General features: G+C 44.4%; 1 protein-coding gene across 2 annotated transcripts in view; it reads right to left on the reverse strand.

Annotated features, from left to right (window-relative positions):
- LOC124021217 (developmentally-regulated GTP-binding protein 2) overlaps nt 1–26576 on the reverse strand; it is a 65652-nt gene that overhangs the window by 31752 nt on the left and 7324 nt on the right. For both annotated transcript variants that reach the window (XM_046336565.1, XM_046336564.1), the window contains exons 3-6: nt 19354–19514; nt 17158–17247; nt 2213–2273; nt 1647–1737 (exon numbers count right to left, since the gene is read on the reverse strand). In XM_046336565.1, coding sequence (XP_046192521.1) covers nt 1647–1737; nt 2213–2273; nt 17158–17247; nt 19354–19514 — 403 coding nt within the window. The remainder of the gene's footprint in view (nt 1–1646; nt 1738–2212; nt 2274–17157; nt 17248–19353; nt 19515–26576) is intronic.

Here is a 26576-nt window from a genome sequence, read left to right on the forward strand (position 1 = left end):
CTGCTAGTACTAAGAACAGAACACACCAACTAACTAGCTGCTAGTACTAAGAACAGAACACACTAACTAACTAGCTGCTAGTACTAAGAACAGAACACACTAACTAACTAGCTGCTAGTACTAAGAACAGAACACACTAACTAACCAGCTGCTAGTACTAAGAACAGAACACACTAACTAACCAGCTGCTAGTACTAAGAACAGAACACACTAACTAACTAGCTGCTAGTACTAAGAACAGAACACACTAACTATCTAGCTGCTAGTACTAAGAACAGAACACACTAACTAACTAGCTGCTAGTACTAAGAACAGAACACACTAACTAACTAGCTGCTAGTACTAAGAACAGAACACACTAACTAACTAGCTGCTAGTACTAACAACAGAACACACTAACTAACTAGCTGCTAGTACTAAGAACAGAACACACTAACTAACTAGCTGCTAGTACTAAGAACAGAACACACTAACTAACTAGCTGCTAGTACTAAGAACAGAACACACTAACTATCTAGCTGCTAGTACTAAGAACAGAACACACTAACTAACTAGCTGCTAGTACTAAGAACAGAACACACTAACTAACTAGCTGCTAGTACTAAGAACAGAACACACTAACTAACTAGCTGCTAGTACTAACAACAGAACACACTAACTAACTAGCTGCTAGTACTAAGAACAGAACACACTAACTAACTAGCTGCTAGTACTAAGAACAGAACACACTAACTAACTAGCTGCTAGTACTAAGAACAGAACACACTAACTAGCTGCTAGTACTAACAACAGAACACACTAACTAACTAGCTGCTAGTACTAACAACAAAACACACTAACTAACTAGCTGCTAGTACTAAGAACAGAACACACTAACTAACTAGCTGCTAGTACTAAGAACAGAACACACTAACTAACCAGCTGCTAGTACTAAGAACAGAACACACTAACTAACTAGCTGCTAGTACTAAGAACAGAACACACTAACTAACTAGCTGCTAGTACTAACAACAGAACACACTAACTAACTAGCTGCTAGTACTAACAACACAACACACTAACTTACTAGCTGCTAGTACTAAGAACAGAACACACTAACTAACTAGCTGCTAGTACTAAGAACAGAACATACTAACTAACTAGATGCTAGTACTAAGAACAGAACACACTAACTAACTAGCTGCTAGTACTAAGAACAGAACACACTAACTAACTAGCTGCTAGTACTAAGAACAGAACACACTAACTAGCTGCTAGTACTAACAACAGAACACACTAACTAACTAGCTGCTAGTACTAACAACAAAACACTAACTAACTAGCTGCTAGTACTAAGAACAGAAAACACTAACTAACTAGCTGCTAGTACTAAGAACAGAACACACTAACTAACTAGCTGCTAGTACTAAGAACAGAACACACTAACTAACTAGCTGCTAGTACTAAGAACAGAACACACTAACTAACTAGCTGCTAGTACTAAGAACAGAACACACTAACTAACTAGCTGCTAGTACTAAGAACAGAACACACTAACTAACTAGCTGCTAGTACTAAGAACAGAACACACTAACTAACTAGCTGCTAGTACTAAGAACAGAACACACTAACTTACTAGCTGCTAGTACTAACAACACAACACACACCTCTGTACGTCTCCCTTGGTGGCGTCCAGCATCATGATGACCACGTCTGCTGTCCTGGCAACAGCAATGACCTGCCGACCTCGACCCTTACCTACGAAACACACACACAGGTCAGAGGTCACCCAATCACAACAAAGAGTTCAAATCATCATCCAATCATAAAAGGCCTCTATATTAATAGCTCAGAGAGAATACAGTGCTCTACATTAATAGCCCAGAGATAACACCGTGCTCTATAACACAGTGCTCTATATTAATAGCCCAGAGATAACACAGTGCTCTATATTAATAGCTCAGAGATAACACAGTGCTCTATATAAATAGCTCAGAGATAACACAGTGCTCTATAACACAGTGCTCTATATTAATAGCTCAGAGATAACACAGTGCTCTTTATTAATAGCTCAGAGATAACACAGTGCTCTATATTAATAGCTCAGAGATAACACAGTGCTCTATATTAACTTGTGTCATCAGTCTCTGCAACGTTCAACATCGTTTGGCTACTGAACGTGGCAGCAACCCCCTCTACAGTAGACAACCATCACGGTAACCAGTTACTGTACCTTGGGAAGCTCCTTCTATGATTCCTGGCAGATCCAGCAGCTGGATGTTGGCTCCATTATACTGCAGGACAACAGGAAGGGTTATTATACACTACTGTCAGCTGGATGTTGGCTCCATTATACTGCAGGACAACAGGATGGGTTATTATACACTACTGTCAGCTGGATGTTGGCTCCATTATACTGCAGGACAACAGGAAGGGTTATTATACACTACTGTCAGCTGGATGTTGGCTCCATTATACTGCAGGATGGGTTATTATACACTACTGTCAGCTGGATGTTGGCTCCATTATACTGCAGGACAACAGGATGGGTTATTATACACTACTGTCAGCTGGATGTTGGCTCCATTATACTGCAGGACAACAGGAAGGGTTATTATACACTACTGTCAGCTGGATGTTGGCTCCATTATACTGCAGGATGGGTTATTATACACTACTGTCAGCTGGATGTTGGCTCCATTATACTGCAGGACAACAGGATGGGTTATTATACACTACTGTCAGCTGGATGTTGGCTCCATTATACTGCAGGATGGGTCATTATACACTACTGTCAGCTGGATGTTGGCTCCATTATACTGCAGGACAACAGGATGGGTCATTATACACTACTGTCAGCTGGATGTTGGCTCCATTATACTGCAGGACAACAGGATGGGTCATTATACACTACTGTCAGCTGGATGTTGGCTCCATTATACTGCAGGATGGGTTATTATACACTACTGTCAGCTGGATGTTGGCTCCATTATACTGCAGGATGGGTTATTATACACTACTGTCAGCTGGATGTTGGCTCCATTATACTGCAGGATGGGTTATTATACACTACTGTCAGCTGGATGTTGGCTCCATTATACTGCAGGATGGGTCATTATACACTACTGTCAGCTGGATGTTGGCTCCATTATACTGCAGGATGGGTCATTATACACTACTGTCAGCTGGATGTTGGCTCCATTATACTGCAGGACAACAGGATGGGTTATTATACACTACTGTCAGCTGGATGTTGGCTCCATTATACTGCATGATGGGTTATTATACACTACTGTCAGCTGGATGTTGGCTCCATTATACTGCAGGATGGGTCATTATACACTACTGTCAGCTGGATGTTGGCTCCATTATACTGCAGGATGGGTCATTATACACTACTGTCAGCTGGATGTTGGCTCCATTATACTGCAGGACAACAGGATGGGTTATTATACACTACTGTCAGCTGGATGTTGGCTCCATTATACTGCAGGACAACAGGATGGGTCATTATACACTACTGTCAGCTGGATGTTGGCTCCATTATACTGCAGGATGGGTCATTATACACTACTGTCAGCTGGATGTTGGCTCCATTATACTGCAGGACAACAGGATGGGTTATTATACACTACTGTCAGCTGGATGTTGGCTCCATTATACTGCAGGACAACAGGATGGGTCATTATACACTACTGTCAGCTGGATGTTGGCTCCATTATACTGCAGGACAACAGGATGGGTTATTATACACTACTGTCAGCTGGATGTTGGCTCCATTATACTGCAGGACAACAGGATGGGTTATTATACACTACTGTCAGCTGGATGTTGGCTCCATTATACTGCAGGACAACAGGATGGGTTATTATACACTACTGTCAGCTGGATGTTGGCTCCATTATACTGCAGGACAACAGGATGGGTCATTATACACTACTGTCAGCTGGATGTTGGCTCCATTATACTGCAGGACAACAGGATGGGTTATTATACACTACTGTCAGCTGGATGTTGGCTCCATTATACTGCAGGATGGGTTATTATACACTACTGTCAGCTGGATGTTGGCTCCATTATACTGCAGGATGGGTTATTATACACTACTGTCAGCTGGATGTTGGCTCCATTATACTGCAGGATGGGTTATTATATACTACTGTCAGCTGGATGTTGGCTCCATTATACTGCAGGACAACAGGAAGGGTTATTATATACTACTGTCAGCTGGATGTTGGCTCCATTATACTGCAGGATGGGTTATTATATACTACTGTCAGCTGGATGTTGGTTATTATACAGGACACTACTGTCAGCTGGATGTTGGCTCCATTATACTGCAGGATGGGTTATTATACACTACTGTCAGCTGGATGTTGGCTCCATTATACTGCAGGACAACAGGATGGGTCATTATACACTACTGTCAGCTGGATGTTGGCTCCATTATACTGCAGGACAACAGGATGGGTTATTATACACTACTGTCAGCTGGATGTTGGCTCCATTATACTGCAGGATGGGTTATTATACACTACTGTCAGCTGGATGTTGGCTCCATTATACTGCAGGGATGGGTTATTATACACTACTGTCAGCTGGATGTTGGCTCCATTATACTGCAGGACAACAGGATGGGTCATTATACACTACTGTCAGCTGGATGTTGGCTCCATTATACTGCAGGATGGGTTATTATACACTACTGTCAGCTGGATGTTGGCTCCATTATACTGCAGGACAACAGGATGGGTTATTATACACTACTGTCAGCTGGATGTTGGCTCCATTATACTGCAGGACAACAGGATGGGTTATTATACACTACTGTCAGCTGGATGTTGGCTCCATTATACTGCAGGACAACAGGATGGGTTATTATACACTACTGTCAGCTGGATGTTGGCTCCATTATACTGCAGGACAACAGGATGGGTTATTATACACTACTGTCAGCTGGATGTTGGCTCCATTATACTGCAGGACAACAGGATGGGTTATTATACACTACTGTCAGCTGGATGTTGGCTCCATTATACTGCAGGACAACAGGATGGGTTATTATACACTACTGTCAGCTGGATGTTGGCTCCATTATACTGCAGGATGGGTTATTATACACTACTGTCAGCTGGATGTTGGCTCCATTATACTGCAGGACAACAGGATGGGTTATTATACATTATACACTACTGTCAGCTGGATGTTGGCTCCATTATACTGCAGGACAACAGGATGGGTCATTATACACTACTGTCAGCTGGATGTTGGCTCCATTATACTGCAGGACAACAGGATGGGTTATTATACACTACTGTCAGCTGGATGTTGGCTCCATTATACTGCAGGACAACAGGATGGGTTATTATACACTACTGTCAGCTGGATGTTGGCTCCATTATACTGCAGGACAACAGGATGGGTTATTATACACTACTGTCAGCTGGATGTTGGCTCCATTATACTGCAGGACAACAGGATGGGTCATTATACACTACTGTCAGCTGGATGTTGGCTCCATTATACTGTCAGCTGATGTTGGCTCCATTATACTGCAGGACAACAGGATGGGTTATTATACACTACTGTCAGCTGGATGTTGGCTCCATTATACTGCAGGATGGGTTATTATACACTACTGTCAGCTGGATGTTGGCTCCATTATACTGCAGGATGGGTTATTATACACTACTGTCAGCTGGATGTTGGCTCCATTATACTGCAGGACATACACTACAGCTGGATGTTGGCTCCATTATACTGGATGGGTTATTATATACTACTGTCAGCTGGATGTTGGCTCCATTATACTGCAGGACAACAGGAAGGGTTATTATATACTACTGTCAGCTGGATGTTGGCTCCATTATACTGCAGGATGGGTTATTATATACTACTGTCAGCTGGATGTTGGCTCCATTATACTGCAGGACAACAGGATGGGTTATTATACACTACTGTCAGCTGGATGTTGGCTCCATTATACTGCAGGATGGGTTATTATACACTACTGTCAGCTGGATGTTGGCTCCATTATACTGCAGGACAACATGATGGGTTATTATACACTACTGTCAGCTGGATGTTGGCTCCATTATACTGCAGGACAACAGGATGGGTTATTATACACTACTGTCAGCTGGATGTTGGCTCCATTATACTGCAGGACAACAGGATGGGTTATTATACACTACTGTCAACTGGATGTTGGCTCCATTATACTGCAGGATGGGTTATTATACACTACTGTCAGCTGGATGTTGGCTCCATTATACTGCAGGATGGGTCATTATACACTACTGTCAGCTGGATGTTGGCTCCATTATACTGCAGGACAACAGGATGGGTTATTATACACTACTGTCAGCTGGATGTTGGCTCCATTATACTGCAGGATGGGTTATTATACACTACTGTCAGCTGGATGTTGGCTCCATTATACTGCAGGATGGGTTATTATACACTACTGTCAGCTGGATGTTGGCTCCATTATACTGCAGGATGGGTTATTATACACTACTGTCAGCTGGATGTTGGCTCCATTATACTGCAGGATGGGTCATTATACACTACTGTCAGCTGGATGTTGGCTCCATTATACTGCAGGACAACAGGATGGGTTATTATACACTACTGTCAGCTGGATGTTGGCTCCATTATACTGCAGGACAACAGGATGGGTTATTATACACTACTGTCAGCTGGATGTTGGCTCCATTATACTGCAGGATGGGTTATTATACACTACTGTCAGCTGGATGTTGGCTCCATTATACTGCAGGATGGGTTATTATACACTACTGTCAGCTGGATGTTGGCTCCATTATACTGCAGGATGGGTTATTATACACTACTGTCAGCTGGATGTTGGCTCCATTATACTGCAGGATGGGTTATTATACACTACTGTCAGCTGGATGTTGGCTCCATTATACTGCAGGATGGGTTATTATACACTACTGTCAGCTGGATGTTGGCTCCATTATACTGCAGGATGGGTTATTATACACTACTGTCAGCTGGATGTTGGCTCCATTATACTGCAGGACAACAGGATGGGTTATTATACACTACTGTCAGCTGGATGTTGGCTCCATTATACTGCAGGACAACAGGAAGGGTTATTATACACTACTGTCAGCTGGATGTTGGCTCCATTATACTGCAGGATGGGTCATTATACACTACTGTCAGCTGGATGTTGGCTCCATTATACTGCAGGACAACAGGATGGGTTATTATACACTACTGTCAGCTGGATGTTGGCTCCATTATACTGCAGGATGGGTCATTATACACTACTGTCAGCTGGATGTTGGCTCCATTATACTGCAGGACAACAGGATGGGTTATTATACACTACTGTCAGCTGGATGTTGGCTCCATTATACTGCAGGATGGGTTATTATACACTACTGTCAGCTGGATGTTGGCTCCATTATACTGCAGGACAACAGGATGGGTTATTATATACTACTGTCAGCTGGATGTTGGCTCCATTATACTGCAGGACAACAGGATGGGTTATTATACACTACTGTCAGCTGGATGTTGGCTCCATTATACTGCAGGATGGGTTATTATACACTACTGTCAGCTGGATGTTGGCTCCATTATACAGCAGGACAACAGGATGGGTTATTATATACTACTGTCAGCTGGATGTTGGCTCCATTATACTGCAGGACAACAGGATGGGTCATTATACACTACTGTCAGCTGGATGTTGGCTCCATTATACTGCAGGATGGGTCATTATACACTACTGTCAGCTGGATGTTGGCTCCATTATACTGCAGGACAACAGGATGGGTTATTATACACTACTGTCAGCTGGATGTTGGCTCCATTATACTGCAGGATGGGTTATTATACACTACTGTCAGCTGGATGTTGGCTCCATTATACTGCAGGACAACAGGATGGGTTATTATACACTACTGTCAGCTGGATGTTGGCTCCATTATACTGCAGGACAACAGGATGGGTTATTATACACTACTGTCAGCTGGATGTTGGCTCCATTATACTGCAGGATGGGTTATTATACACTACTGTCAGCTGGATGTTGGCTCCATTATACTGCAGGATGGGTTATTATATACTACTGTCAGCTGGATGTTGGCTCCATTATACTGCAGGACAACAGGAAGGGTTATTATATACTACTGTCAGCTGGATGTTGGCTCCATTATACTGCAGGATGGGTTATTATATACTACTGTCAGCTGGATGTTGGCTCCATTATACTGCAGGACAACAGGATGGGTTATTATACACTACTGTCAGCTGGATGTTGGCTCCATTATACTGCAGGATGGGTTATTATACACTACTGTCAGCTGGATGTTGGCTCCATTATACTGCAGGATGGGTTATTATACACTACTGTCAGCTGGATGTTGGCTCCATTATACTGCAGGACAACAGGATGGGTTATTATACACTACTGTCAGCTGGATGTTGGCTCCATTATACTGCAGGATGGGTTATTATACACTACTGTCAGCTGGATGTTGCTCCATTATACTGCAGGATGGGTTATTATACACTACTGTCAGCTGGATGTTGGCTCCATTATACTGCAGGATGGGTTATTATACACTACTGTCAGCTGGATGTTGACTCCATTATACTGCAGGACAACAGGATGGGTCATTATACACTACTGTCAGCTGGATGTTGGCTCCATTATACTGCAGGATGGGTTATTATACACTACTGTCAGCTGGATGTTGGCTCCATTATACTGCAGGATGGGTTATTATACACTACTGTCAGCTGGATGTTGGATCCATTATACTGCAGGATGGGTTATTATACACTACTGTCAGCTGGATGTTGGCTCCATTATACTGCAGGATGGGTTATTATACACTACTGTCAGCTGGATGTTGGCTCCATTATACTGCAGGACAACAGGATGGGTTATTATACACTACTGTCAGCTGGATGTTGGCTCCATTATACTGCAGGATGGGTCATTATACACTACTGTCAGCTGGATGTTGGCTCCATTATACTGCAGGACAACAGGATGGGTTATTATACACTACTGTCAGCTGGATGTTGGCTCCATTATACTGCAGGATGGGTCATTATACACTACTGTCAGCTGGATGTTGGCTCCATTATACTGCAGGACAACAGGATGGGTTATTATACACTACTGTCAGCTGGATGTTGGCTCCATTATACTGCAGGATGGGTTATTATACACTACTGTCAGCTGGATGTTGGCTCCATTATACTGCAGGACAACAGGATGGGTTATTATATACTACTGTCAGCTGGATGTTGGCTCCATTATACTGCAGGACAACAGGATGGGTTATTATACACTACTGTCAGCTGGATGTTGGCTCCATTATACTGCAGGACAACAGGATGGGTTATTATATACTACTGTCAGCTGGATGTTGGCTCCATTATACTGCAGGACAACAGGATGGGTTATTATATACTACTGTCAGCTGGATGTTGGCTCCATTATACTGCAGGACAACAGGATGGGTTATTATACACTACTGTCAGCTGGATGTTGGCTCCATTATACTGCAGGACAACAGGATGGGTCATTATACACTACTGTCAGCTGGATGTTGGCTCCATTATACTGCAGGATGGGTCATTATACACTACTGTCAGCTGGATGTTGGCTCCATTATACTGCAGGACAACAGGATGGGTTATTATACACTACTGTCAGCTGGATGTTGGCTCCATTATACTGCAGGACAACAGGATGGGTTATTATACACTACTGTCAGCTGGATGTTGGCTCCATTATACTGCAGGACAACAGGATGGGTCATTATACACTACTGTCAGCTGGATGTTGGCTCCATTATACTGCAGGATGGGTTATTATACACTACTGTCAGCTGGATGTTGGCTCCATTATACTGCAGGATGGGTCATTATACACTACTGTCAGCTGGATGTTGGCTCCATTATACTGCAGGACAACAGGAAGGGTTATTATACACTACTGTCAGCTGGATGTTGGCTCCATTATACTGCAGGACAACAGGATGGGTCATTATACACTACTGTCAGCTGGATGTTGGCTCCATTATACTGCAGGACAACAGGATGGGTCATTATACATTACTGTCAGCTGGATGTTGGCTCCATTATACTGCAGGATGGGTTATTATACACTACTGTCAGCTGGATGTTGGCTCCATTATACTGCAGGACAACAGGATGGGTTATTATACACTACTGTCAGCTGGATGTTGGCTCCATTATACTGCAGGACAACAGGATGGGTCATTATACACTGCTGTCAGCTGGATGTTGGCTCCATTATACTGCATGATGGGTTATTATACACTACTGTCAGCTGGATGTTGGCTCCATTATACTGCAGGATGGGTTATTATACACTACTGTCAGCTGGATGTTGGCTCCATTATACTGCAGGATGGGTTATTATATACTACTGTCAGCTGGATGTTGGCTCCATTATACTGCAGGATGGGTTATTATACACTACTGTCAGCTGGATGTTGGCTCCATTATACTGCAGGATGGGTTATTATACACTACTGTCAGCTGGATGTTGGCTCCATTATACTGCAGGATGGGTTATTATATACTACTGTCAGCTGGATGTTGGCTCCATTATACTGCAGTACAACAGGATGGGTTATTATACACTACTGTCAGCTGGATGTTGGCTCCATTATACTGCAGGATGGGTTATTATACACTACTGTCAGCTGGATGTTGGCTCCATTATACTGCAGGATGGGTTATTATACACTACTGTCAGCTGGATGTTGGCTCCATTATACTGCAGGATGGGTTATTATACACTACTGTCAGCTGGATGTTGGCTCCATTATACTGCAGGATGGGTTATTATACACTACTGTCAGCTGGATGTTGACTCCATTATACTGCAGGACAACAGGATGGGTTATTATACACTACTGTCAGCTGGATGTTGGATCCATTATACTGCAGGATGGGTTATTATATACTACTGTCAGCTGGATGTTGGCTCCATTATACTGCAGGATGGGTTATTATACACTACTGTCAGCTGGATGTTGGCTCCATTATACTGCAGGACAACAGGATGGGTTATTATACACTACTGTCAGCTGGATGTTGGCTCCATTATACTGCAGGATGGGTTATTATACACTACTGTCAGCTGGATGTTGGCTCCATTATACTGCAGGATGGGTCATTATACACTACTGTCAGCTGGATGTTGGCTCCATTATACTGCAGGACAACAGGATGGGTTATTATACACTACTGTCAGCTGGATGTTGGCTCCATTATACTGCAGGACAACAGGATGGGTTATTATACACTACTGTCAGCTGGATGTTGGCTCCATTATACTGCAGGACAACAGGATGGGTTATTATACACTACTGTCAGCTGGATGTTGGCTCCATTATACTGCAGGACAACAGGATGGGTTATTATACACTACTGTCAGCTGGATGTTGGCTCCATTATACTGCAGGATGGGTTATTATACACTACTGTCAGCTGGATGTTGGCTCCATTATACTGCAGGATGGGTTATTATACACTACTGTCAGCTGGATGTTGGCTCCATTATACTGCAGGACAACAGGATGGGTTATTATACACTACTGTCAGCTGGATGTTGGCTCCATTATACTGCAGGACAACAGGAAGGGTTATTATACACTACTGTCAGCTGGATGTTGGCTCCATTATACTGCAGGATAACAGGATGGGTTATTATACACTACTGTCAGCTGGATGTTGGCTCCATTATACTGCAGGATGGGTTATTATACACTACTGTCAGCTGGATGTTGGCTCCATTATACTGCAGGACAACAGGATGGGTTATTATACACTACTGTCAGCTGGATGTTGGCTCCATTATACTGCAGGACAACAGGATGGGTTATTATACACTACTGTCAGCTGGATGTTGGCTCCATTATACTGCAGGACAACAGGATGGGTTATTATACACTACTGTCAGCTGGATGTTGGCTCCATTATACTGCAGGACAACAGGATGGGTCATTATACACTACTGTCAGCTGGATGTTGGCTCCATTATACTGCAGGACAACAGGAAGGGTTATTATACACTACTGTCAGCTGGATGTTGGCTCCATTATACTGCAGGATAACAGGATGGGTTATTATACACTACTGTCAGCTGGATGTTGGCTCCATTATACTGCAGGATGGGTTATTATACACTACTGTCAGCTGGATGTTGGCTCCATTATACTGCAGGACAACAGGATGGGTTATTATACACTACTGTCAGCTGGATGTTGGCTCCATTATACTGCAGGACAACAGGATGGGTCATTATACACTACTGTCAGCTGGATGTTGGCTCCATTATACTGCAGGATAACAGGATGGGTTATTATACACTACTGTCAGCTGGATGTTGGCTCCATTATACTGCAGGACAACAGGATGGGTTATTATACACTACTGTCAGCTGGATGTTGGCTCCATTATACTGCAGGACAACAGGATGGGTTATTATACACTACTGTCAGCTGGATGTTGGCTCCATTATACTGCAGGATGGGTTATTATACACTACTGTCAGCTGGATGTTGGCTCCATTATACTGCAGGATGGGTTATTATACACTACTGTCAGCTGGATGTTGGCTCCATTATACTGCAGGACAACAGGATGGGTTATTATACACTACTGTCAGCTGGATGTTGGCTCCATTATACTGCAGGATGGGTTATTATACACTACTGTCAGCTGGATGTTGGCTCCATTATACTGCAGGATGGGTTATTATACACTACTGTCAGCTGGATGTTGGCTCCATTATACTGCAGGATGGGTTATTATACACTACTGTCAGCTGGATGTTGGCTCCATTATACTGCAGGATGGGTTATTATACACTACTGTCAGCTGGATGTTGGCTCCATTATACTGCAGGATGGGTTATTATACACTACTGTCAGCTGGATGTTGGCTCCATTATACTGCAGGACAACAGGATGGGTTATTATACACTACTGTCAGCTGGATGTTGGCTCCATTATACTGCAGGACAACAGGATGGGTCATTATACACTACTGTCAGCTGGATGTTGGCTCCATTATACTGCAGGACAACAGGATGGGTTATTATACACTACTGTCAGCTGGATGTTGGCTCCATTATACTGCAGGATGGGTTATTATACACTACTGTCAGCTGGATGTTGGCTCCATTATACTGCAGGATGGGTCATTATACACTACTGTCAGCTGGATGTTGGCTCCATTATACTGCAGGACGGGTTATTATACACTACTGTCAGCTGGATGTTGGCTCCATTATACTGCAGGATGGGTTATTATACACTACTGTCAGCTGGATGTTGGCTCCATTATACTGCAGGACAACAGGATGGGTTATTATACACTACTGTCAGCTGGATGTTGGCTCCATTATACTGCAGGACAACAGGATGGGTCATTATACACTACTGTCAGCTGGATGTTGGCTCCATTATACTGCAGGACAACAGGATGGGTTATTATACACTACTGTCAGCTGGATGTTGGCTCCATTATACTGCAGGATGAGTTATTATACACTACTGTCAGCTGGATGTTGGCTCCATTATACTGCAGGATGGGTCATTATACACTACTGTCAGCTGGATGTTGGCTCCATTATACTGCAGGATGGGTGATTATACACTACTGTCAGCTGGATGTTGGCTCCATTATACTGCAGGATGGGTCATTATACACTACTGTCAGCTGGATGTTGGCTCCATTATACTGCAGGATGGGTCATTATACACTACTGTCAGCTGGATGTTGGCTCCATTATACTGCAGGATGGTGTGTGGTATATGGGGTGTGTGGTATGGTATGGGGTGGGGTGTATATGTTATGTGGTATGGTGTGTGGTATATTGGGTGTGGTATATGGGGTGTGTGGTATGGTATGGGGTGTGTGGTATGGTATGGGGTGTGTGGTGTATATGTTATGTGGTATGGTATGGTGTGTGGTATATTGGGTTTGGTATATGGTGTGTGTGGTATGGTGTGTGGTATATTGGGTGTGGTATATGGGGTGTGTGGTATGGTGTGTGGTATATTGGGTGTGGTATATGGGGTGTGTGGTATGGTATGGTGTGTGGTATGGTGTGTGTGGTGTGGTGTGGGGTACATGGGGTGTGGTATGGTATGTGGGGGCGTGTATGTTATGTGGTATGGTATGGAGTGTGGTATATGGGGTGTGTGGTATGGTATGGTGTGTGGTATATGGTATGGTGTGTGTGTGGTGTGGGGTACATGGGGTGTGGTTTGGTATGTGGGGGTGTGTATGTTATGTGGTATGGTGTGTGGTATATGGGGTGTGTGGTGTGGTATGGTGTGTGAGGTGTGGGGTATGTGGGGTGTGGTATGGTATGTGGTATATGGGGTGTGTGGAATGGTATATGGTATATGGTGTGTGGAATGGTATGGGGTGTGTGGAATGGTATATGGTATGGGGTGTGTGGAATGGTATATGGTATATGGTGTGTGGAATGGTATGGGGTGTGTGGAATGGTATATGGTATGGGGTGTGTGGAATGGTATATGGTATATGGTGTGTGGAATGGTATATGGTATATGGTGTGTGGAATGGTATGGGGTGTGTGGAATGGTATATGGTATGGGGTGTGTGGAATGGTATGGGGTGTGTGGAATGGTATGGGGTGTGTGGAATGGTATATGGTATGGGGTGTGTGGAATGGTATATGGTATGGGGTGTGTGGAATGGTATGGGGTGTGTGGAATGGTATGGGGTGTGTGGTATGGTATGTGGTATATGGGGTGTGTGGAATGGTATATGGTATGGGGTGTGTGGTATGGGGTGTGTGGTGTGGTATGGTGTGTGTGGTATGGTATGTGGTATGGGGTGTGTGGAATGGTATATGGTATGGGGTGTGTGGAATGGTATGGGGTGTGTGGTGTGGTATGGTGTGTGTGGTATGTGGTATATGGGGTGTGTGGAATGGTATGTGGTATATGGGGTGTGTGGTATGGTATGGGGTGTGTGGTATGGTATGTGGTATATGGGGTGTGTGGAATGGTATATGGTATGGGGTGTGTGGAATGGTATATGGTATGGGGTGTGTGGAATGGTATGGGGTGTGTGGTGTGGTATGGTGTGTGTGGTATGTGGTATATGGGGTGTGTGGAATGGTATGTGGTATATGGGGTGTGTGGTATGGTATGGGGTGTGTGGTATGGTATGTGGTATATGGGGTGTGTGGAATGGTATATGGTATGGGGTGTGTGGAATGGTATATGGTATGGGGTGTGTGGAATGGTATGGGGTGTGTGGTGTGGTATGGTGTGTGTGGTATGGTATGTGGTATATGGGGTGTGTGGAATGGTATATGGTATGGGGTGTGTGGAATGGTATATGGTATGGGGTGTGTGGAATGGTATGGGGTGTGTGGTGTGGTATGGTGTGTGTGGTATGTGGTATATGGGGTGTGTGGAATGGTATGTGGTATATGGGGTGTGTGGTATGGTATGGGGTGTGTGGAATGGTATGGGGTGTGTGGAATGGTATGGGGTGTGTGGAATGGTATGGGGTGTGTGGAATGGTATGGGGTGTGTGGAATGGTATATGGTATGGGGTGTGTGGAATGGTATGGGGTGTGTGGAATGGTATGGGGTGTGTGGTATGGTATATGGATTGGGTGTGTGGTATGGTATGGGGTGTGTGGTATGGTATGGGGTGTGTGGTATGGGGTGTGTGGAATGGTATGGGGTGTGTGGAATGGTATGGGGTGTGTGGTATGGTATGGGGTGTGTGGAATGGTATGGGGTGTGTGGTATGGTATGGGGTGTGTGGTATGGTATATGGATTGGGTGTGTGGAATGGTATGGGGTGTGTGGAATGGTATGGGGTGTGTGGAATGGTATGGGGTGTGTGGAATGGTATGGGGTGTGTGGAATGGTATGGGGTGTGTGGAATGGTATATGGTATGGGGTGTGTGGTATGGTATATGGTATGGGGTGTGTGGTATGGTATATGGTATGGGGTGTGTGGTATGGTATGGGGTGTGTGGTATGGTATATGGTATGGGGTGTGTGGTATGGTATATGGTATGGGGTGTGTGGTATGGTATATGGTATGGGATGTGTGGTATGGTATATGGTATGGGGTGTGTGGTATGGTATATGGTATGGGGTGTGGTATGGTATATGGTATGGGGTGTGTGGTATGGTATATGGTATGGGGTGTGTGGTATGGTATATGGTATGGGGTGTGTGGTATGGTATATGGTATGGAATGTGTGGTATGGTATATGGTATGGGGTGTGTGGTATGGTATATGGTATGGGGTGTGGTATGGTATATGGTATGGGGTGTGTGGTATGGTATGGGGTGTGTGGAATGGTATGGGGTGTGTGGAATGGTATGGGGTGTGTGGAATGGTATGGGGTGTGTGGAATGGTATTTGGGGTGTGTGGAATGGTATATGGTATGGGGTGTGTGGAATGGTATATGGTATGGGGTGTGTGGAATGGTATGGGGTGTGTGGAATGGTATTTGGGGTGTGTGGTATGGTATTTGGGGTGTGTGGTATGGTATTTGGGGTGTGTGGAATGGTATATGGTATGGGGTGTGTGGTATGGTATATGGTATGGGGTGTGTGGAATGGTATGGGGTGTGTGGTATGGTATGGGATGTGTGGTATGGTATGGTGTGTGTGGTATGGGGTGTGTGGAATGGTATATGGTGTGTGTGGTATGGTATATGGTGTGTGTGGTATGGTGTGTGTGGTGTGGTATATGGTGTGTGTGGTGTGTGTGGTATGGTATATGGTGTGTGTGGTATGGTATATGGTGTGTGTGGTATGGTATATGGTGTGTGTGGTATGGTATATGGTGTGTGTGGTATGGTATATGGTGTGTGTGGTGTGGTGTGTGTGGTATGGTATATGAGGTGTGGTATATGAGGTGTGGTATATGAGGTGTGGTATATGAGGTGTGGTATATGAGGTGTGGTATATGAGGTGTGGTATATGAGGTGTGGTATATGAGGTGTGGTATATGAGGTGTGGTATAAGAGGTGTGGTATATGAGGTGTGGTATATGAGGTGTGGTATATGAGGTGTGGTATATGAGGTGTGGTATATGAGGTGTGGTATATGAGGTGTGGTTTGGGGTGGATGTACCTCTATAACTCCAGGGATACAGGTCAGGGTGGTGAACTCATAGGATGCTGCTTCACTGGCTGTTGCTGTCATCAGACTGAGGAAGGTGGACTAGAGGACAGAGACAGAGACATGGGTTAACACACAGGACTAGAGGACAGAGACATGGGTTAACACACAGGACTAGAGGACAAAGACATGGGTTAACACACAGGACTAGAGGACAGAGACATGGGTTAACACACAGGACTAGAGGACAGAGACATGGGTTAACACACAGGACTAGAGGACAGAGACATGGGTTAACACACAGGACTAGAGGACAGAGACATGAGTTAACACACAGGACTAGAGGACAGAGACATGGGTTAACACACAGGACTAGAGGACAGAGACATGGGTTAACACACAGGACTAGAGGACAGAGACAGAGACATGAGTTAACACACAGGACTAGAGGACAGAGACATGAGTTAACACACAGGACTAGAGGACAGAGACATGAGTTAACACACAGGACTAGAGGACAGAGACATGGGTTAACACACAGGACTAGAGGACAGAGACATGAGTTAACACACAGGACTAGAGGACAGAGACATGGGTTAACACACAGGACTAGAGGACAGAGACATGAGTTAACACACAGGACTAGAGGACAGAGACATGAGTTAACACACAGGACCAGAGCACAGAGACAGAGACATGGGTTAACACACAGGACTAGAGGACAGAGACATGGGTTAACACACAGGACTAGAGGACAAAGACATGGGTTAACACACAGGACTAGAGGACAGAGACATGGGTTAACACACAGGACTAGAGGACAGAGACATGAGTTAACACACAGGACTAGAGGACAGAGACATGGGTTAACACACAGGACTAGAGGACAGAGACATGAGTTAACACACAGGACTAGAGGACAGAGACAGAGACATGAGTTAACACACAGGACTAGAGGACAGAGACATGAGTTAACACACAGGACCAGAGGACAGAGACAGAGACATGGGTTAACACACAGGACTAGAGGACAGAGATATGAGTTAACACACAGGACTAGAGGACAGAGAAATGAGTTAACACACAGGACTAGAGGACAGAGACATGGGTTAACACACAGGACTAGAGGACAGAGACATGAGTTAACACACAGGACTAGAGGACAGAGACATGGGTTAACACACAGGACTAGAGGACAGAGACATGGGTTAACACACAGGACTAGAGGACAGAGACATGAGTTAACACACAGGACTAGAGGACAGAGACATGAGTTAACACACAGGACTAGAGGACAGAGACATGAGTTAACACACAGGACTAGAGGACAGAGACAGAGACATGGGTTAACACACAGGACTAGAGGACAGAGACAGAGACATGAGTTAACACACAGGACTAGAGGACAGAGACATGAGTTAACACACAGGACTAGAGGACAGAGACATGAGTTAACACACAGGACTAGAGGACAAAGACATGGGTTAACACACAGGACTAGAGGACAGAGACATGGGTTAACACACAGGACTAGAGGACAGAGACATGAGTTAACACACAGGACTAGAGGACAGAGACATGGGTTAACACACAGGACTAGAGGACAGAGACATGAGTTAACACACAGGACTAGAGGACAGAGACATGGGTTAACACACAGGACTAGAGGACAGAGACATGAGTTAACACACAGGACTAGAGGACAGAGACATGGGTTAACACACAGGACTAGAGGACAGAGACATGGGTTAACACACAGGACTAGAGGACAGAGACATGAGTTAACACACAGGACTAGAGGACAGAGACATGGGTTAACACACAGGACTAGAGGACAGAGACATGAGTTAACACACAGGACTAGAGGACAGAGACATGGGTTAACACACAGGACTAGAGGACAGAGACATGGGTTAACACACAGGACTAGAGGACAGAGACAGAGACATGGGTTAACACACAGGACTAGAGGACAGAGACATGAGTTAACACACAGGACTAGAGGACAGAGACATGAGTTAACACACAGGACTAGAGGACAGAGACATGAGTTAACACACAGGACTAGAGGACAGAGACATGAGTTAACACACAGGACTAGAGGACAGAGACATGGGTTAACACACAGGACTAGAGGACAGAGACATGAGTTAACACACAGGACTAGAGGACACGTTGTGAGCGTGCTCAGTCTGTTTCCTGTCTGACCTTTCCGACAGAGGGGAAGCCAATCAGTGCAACACGTGCGTCTCCAGATTTCATGACATCGAAGCCCTCTCCTTTGGCTCCTGCGGACTTGGACGGTTCCAGCAGCTGGGCGCGGTACTTCGCTAGCTTAGCCTTCAGCAGGCCCAGATGGTACTCTGTGGCTACACACACAGGGAGAAAATACTGGGACTTAGCTAGCTTAGCCTTCAGCAGGCCCAGATGGTACTCTGTGGCTACACACACAGGGAGAAAATACTGGGACTTAGCTAGCTTAGCCTTCAGCAGGCCCAGATGGTACTCCGTAGCTACACACACAGGGGTAAAATACTGGGACTTAGCTAGCTTAGCCTTCAGCAGGCCCAGATGGTACTCTGTGGCTACACACACAAGGAGAAAATACTGGGACTTAGCTAGCTTAGCCTTCAGCAGGCCCAGATGGTACTCTGTGGCTACACACACAGGGAGAAAATACTGGGACTTAGCTAGCTTAGCCTTCAGCAGGCCCAGATGGTACTCCGTAGCTACACACACAGGGGTAAAATACTGGGACTTAGCTAGCTTAGCCTTCAGCAGGCCCAGATGGTACTCCGTAGCTACACACACAGGGGTAAAATACTGGGACTTAGCTAGCTTAGCCTTCAGCAGGCCCAGATGGTACTCCGTAGCTACACACACAGGGGTAAAATACTGGGACTTAGCTAGCTTAGCCTTCAGCAGGCCCAGATGGTACTCCGTAGCTACACACACAGGGGGAAAATACTGGGACTTAGCCTTCAGCAGGCCCAGATGGTACTTTGTGGCTACACACACAGGGGGAAATACTGGGACTTAGCTAGCTTAGCCTTCAGCAGGCCCAGATGGTACTCTGTGGCTACACACACAGGGGGGAAATACTGGGACTTAGCTAGCTTAGCCCTCAGCAGGCCCAGATGGTGGCTACACACACAGGGGTAAAATACTGGGACTTAGCTAGCTTAGCCTTCAGCAGGACCAGATGGTACTCTGTGGCTACACACACAGGGAGAAAATACTGGGTGGCTACACACACAGGGGTAAAATACTGGGACTTAGCTAGCTTAGCCCTCAGCAGGCCCAGATGGTGGCTACACACACAGGGGGAAAATACTGGGACTTAGCTAGCTTAGCCTTCAGCAGGCCCAGATGGTGGCTACACACACAGGGGGAAATACTGGGACTTAGCTAGCTTAGCCTTCAGCAGGCCCAGATGGTACTCTGTGGCTACACACACAGGGGGAAATACTGGGACTTAGCTAGCTTAGCCCTCAGCAGGCCCAGATGGTGGCTACACACACAGGGGGAAAATACTGGGACTTAGCTATCTTAGCCCTCAGCAGGCCCAGATGGTGGCTACACACACAGGGGGAAAATACTGGGACTTAGCTAGCTTAGCCTTCAGCAGGCCCAGATGGTGGCTACACACACAGGGGGAAATACTGGGACTTAGCTAGCTTAGCCTTCAGCAGGACCAGATGGTGGCTACACACACAGGGGGAAAATACTGGGACTTAGCTAGCTTAGCCTTCAGCAGGACCAGATGGTGGCAACACACACAGGGGAAAATACTGGGACTTAGCTAGCTTAGCCTTCAGCAGGACCAGATGGTACTCTGTGGCTACACACACAGGGGGAAATACTGGGACTTAGCTAGCTTAGCCTTCAGCAGGCCCAGATGGTGGCTACACACACAGGGGGAAATACTGGGACTTAGCTAGCTTAGCCTTCAGCAGGACCAGATGGTGGCTACACACACAGGGGGAAATACTGGGACTTAGCTAGCTTAGCCTTCAGCAGGCCCAGATGGTGGCTACACACACAGGGGTAAAATACTGGGACTTAGCTAGCTTAGCCTTCAGCAGGCCCAGATGGTACTCTGTGGCTACACACACAGGGAGAAAATACTGGGACTTAGCTAGCTTAGCCTTCAGCAGGCCCAGATGGTGGCTACACACACAGGGGGAAATACTGGGACTTAGGTAGCTTAGCCTTCTGCAGGCCCAGATGGTGGCTACACACACAGGGGTAAAATACTGGGACTTAGCTAGCTTAGCCCTCAGCAGGCCCAGATGGTGGCTACACACACAGGGGGAAAATACTGGGACTTAGCTAGCTTAGCCTTCAGCAGGCCCAGATGGTGGCTACACACACAGGGGAAAATACTGGGACTTAGCTAGCTTAGCCTTCAGCAGGCCCAGATGGTGGCTACACACACAGGGGGAAATACTGGGACTTAGCTAGCTTAGCCTTCAGCAGGCCCAGATGGTACTCTGTGGCTACACACACAGGGGGAAATACTGGGACTTAGCTAGCTTAGCCCTCAGCAGGCCCAGATGGTGGCTACACACACAGGGGGAAAATACTGGGACTTAGCTATCTTAGCCCTCAGCAGGCCCAGATGGTGGCTACACACACAGGGGGAAAATACTGGGACTTAGCTAGCTTAGCCTTCAGCAGGCCCAGATGGTGGCTACACACACAGGGGGAAATACTGGGACTTAGCTAGCTTAGCCTTCAGCAGGGCCAGATGGTGGCTACACACACAGGGAGAAAATACTGGGACTTAGCTAGCTTAGCCTTCAGCAGGCCCAGATGATGGCTACACACACAGGGGGAAATACTGGGACTTAGCTAGCTTAGCCTTCAGCAGGACCAGATGGTGGTTACACACACAGGGAGGAAATACTGGGACTTAGCTAGCTTAGCCTTCAGCAGGACCAGATGGTACTCTGTGGCTACACACACAGGGGGGAAATACTGGGACTTAGCTAGCTTAGCCTTCAGCAGGACCAGATGGTGGCTACACACACACACACACACACACACACACACACACACACACACACACACACACACACACACACACACACACACACACACACACACACACACACACACACACACACACACACACAAGAGCATTTCGCTACACTCGCATTAACATCTGCTAACCATGTGTATGTGACAAATAAAATTTGATTTGATTTGACACACACACAATAACACTCACACTACTATACAGACACACACACACACACAATAACATACTCACTACTATACAGACACACACACACACACAATAACATACTCACTACTATACAGACACACACACACACACAATAACATACTCACTACTATACAGACACACACAATAACATACTCACTACTATACAGACACACACACACAATAACATACTCACTACTATACAGACACACACACACAATAACATACTCACTACTATACAGACACACACACACAATAACATACTCACTACTATACAGACACACACACACATAACATACTACTATACAGACACACACACACAATAACATACTCACTACTATACAGACACACACACACAATAACATACTCACTACTATACAGACACACACACACACACACACACACACAATAACATACTCACTACTATACAGACACACACACACACACAATAACATACTCACTACTATACAGACACACACACACACACAATAACATACTCACTACTATACAGACACACACACACACACAATAACATACTCACTACTATACAGACACACACACACAATAACATACTCACTACTATACAGACACACACACACAATAACATACTCACTACTATACAGACACACACACACAATAACATACTCACTACTATACAGACACACACACACACACACACAATAACATACTCACTACTATACAGACACACACACACACACAACATACTCACTACTATACAGACACACACACACAATAACATACTCACTACTATACAGACACACACACACACACAATAACATACTCACTACTATACAGACACACACACACACATAACATACTCACTACTATACAGACACACACACACAATAACATACTCACTACTATACAGACACACACACACAATAACATACTCACTACTATACAGACACACACACACAATAACATACTCACTACTATACAGACACACAATAACATACTCACTACTATACAGACACACACACACACACACAATAACATACTCACTACTATACAGACACACACACACACACAATAACATACTCACTACTATACAGACACACACACACACACACACACAATAACATACTCACTACTATACAGACACACACACACAATAACATACTCACTACTATACAGACACACACACAATAACATACTCACTACTATACAGACAAACAGACACACACACACACACACACACACACACACACACACACACACACACACACACACACACACACACACACACACACACACACACACACACACACACACACACACACACACACACACACACACACACACTCACAAACATACTCACTACTATACAGACACACACACACACAATAACATACTCACTACTATACAGACACACACACACACACAATAACATACTCACTACTATACAGACACACACACACACACAATAACATACTCACTACTATACAGACACACACACAATAACATACTCACTACTATACAGACACACACACACACACAATAACATACTCACTACTATACAGACACACACACACACACACAATAACATACTCACTACTATACAGACACACACACACACACACAATAACATACTCACTACTATACAGACACACACACACACACAATAACATACTCACTACTATACAGACACACACACACACACACACACACACACACACACACACAATAACATACTCACTACTATACAGACACACACACACAATAACATACTCACTACTATACAGACACACACACAATAACATACTCACTACTATACAGACAGACAGACACACACACACACACACACACACACACACACACACACACACACACACACACACACACACACAAACATACTCACTACTATACAGACACACACACACAATAACATACTCACTACTATACAGACACACACACACAATAACATACTCACTACTATACAGACACACACACACACACAATAACATACTCACTACTATACAGACACACACACAATAACATACTCACTACTATACAGACACACACACACATAACATACTCACTACTATACAGACACACACACACACACAATAACATACTCACTACTATACAGACACACACACACACACAATAACATACTCACTACTATACAGACACACACACACACACACATAACATACTCACTACTATACAGACACACACACACACACAATAACATACTCACTACTATACAGACACACACACACACACACATAACATACTCACTACTATACAGACACACACACACACACAATAACATACTCACTACTATACAGACACACACACACACACAATAACATACTCACTACTATACAGACACACACACACACACAATAACATACTCACTACTATACAGACACACACACACACACAATAACATACTCACTACTATACAGACACACACACACACACAATAACATACTCACTACTATACAGACACACACACACACACAATAACATACTCACTACTATACAGACACACACACACACACAATAACATACTCACTACTATACAGACACACACACACACACAATAACATACTCACTACCATACAGACACACACACACACACAATAACATACTCACTACTATACAGACACACACACACACACAATAACATACTCACTACTATACAGACACACACACACACACATAACATACTCACTACTATACAGACACACACACACACATAACATACTCACTACTATACAGACACACAATAACATACTCACTACTATACAGACACACACACACACACACAATAACATACTCACTACTATACAGACACACACACACACACACAATAACATACTCACTACTATACAGACACACACACACACACAATAACATACTCACTACTATACAGACACACACACACAATAACATACTCACTACTATACAGACACACACACACACACACAATAACATACTCACTACTATACAGACACACACACACACACAATAACATACTCACTACTATACAGACACACACACACACACAATAACATACTCACTACTATACAGACACACACACACAATAACATACTCACTACTATACAGACACACACACACACACAATAACATACTCACTACTATACAGACACACACACACAATAACATACTCACTACTATACAGACACACACACACACACACAATAACATACTCACTACTATACAGACACACACACACACACACAATAACATACTCACTACTATACAGACACACACACACACACAATAACATACTCACTACTATACAGACACACACACACACACAATAACATACTCACTACTATACAGACACACACACACAATAACATACTCACTACTCTACAGACACACACACACACACAATAACATACTCACTACTATACAGACACACACACACAATAACATACTCACTACTATACAGACACACACACACACACACACAATAACATACGCACTACTATACAGACACACAATAACATACTCACTACTATACAGACACACACACACACACACAATAACATACTCACTACTATACAGACACACACACACACACAATAACATACTCACTACTATACAGACACACACACACACACACAATAACATACTCACTACTATACAGACACACACACACACAATAACATACTCACTACTATACAGACACACACACAATAACATACTCACTACTATACAGACACACACACACACACACACACACACACACACACACACACACACACACACACACACACACACACACACACACACACACACACACACACACACACACACACACACACACACACACACACACACACTAACATACTCACTACTATACAGACACACACACACACACAATAACATACTCACTACTATACAGACACACACACACAATAACATACTCACTACTATACAGACACACACACACACACACACACACAATAACATACTCACTACTATACAGACACACACACACAATAACATACTCACTACTATACAGACACACACACACACACACACACACAATAACATACTCACTACTATACAGACACACACACACAATAACATACGCACTACTATACAGACACACAATAACATACTCACTACTATACAGACACACACACACACACACAATAACATACTCACTACTATACAGACACACACACACACACACAATAAC

This window comes from Oncorhynchus gorbuscha, unplaced genomic scaffold (assembly GCF_021184085.1).
Source record: "Oncorhynchus gorbuscha isolate QuinsamMale2020 ecotype Even-year unplaced genomic scaffold, OgorEven_v1.0 Un_scaffold_1092, whole genome shotgun sequence".
Taxonomy (NCBI): Eukaryota; Metazoa; Chordata; class Actinopteri; order Salmoniformes; family Salmonidae; genus Oncorhynchus; species Oncorhynchus gorbuscha.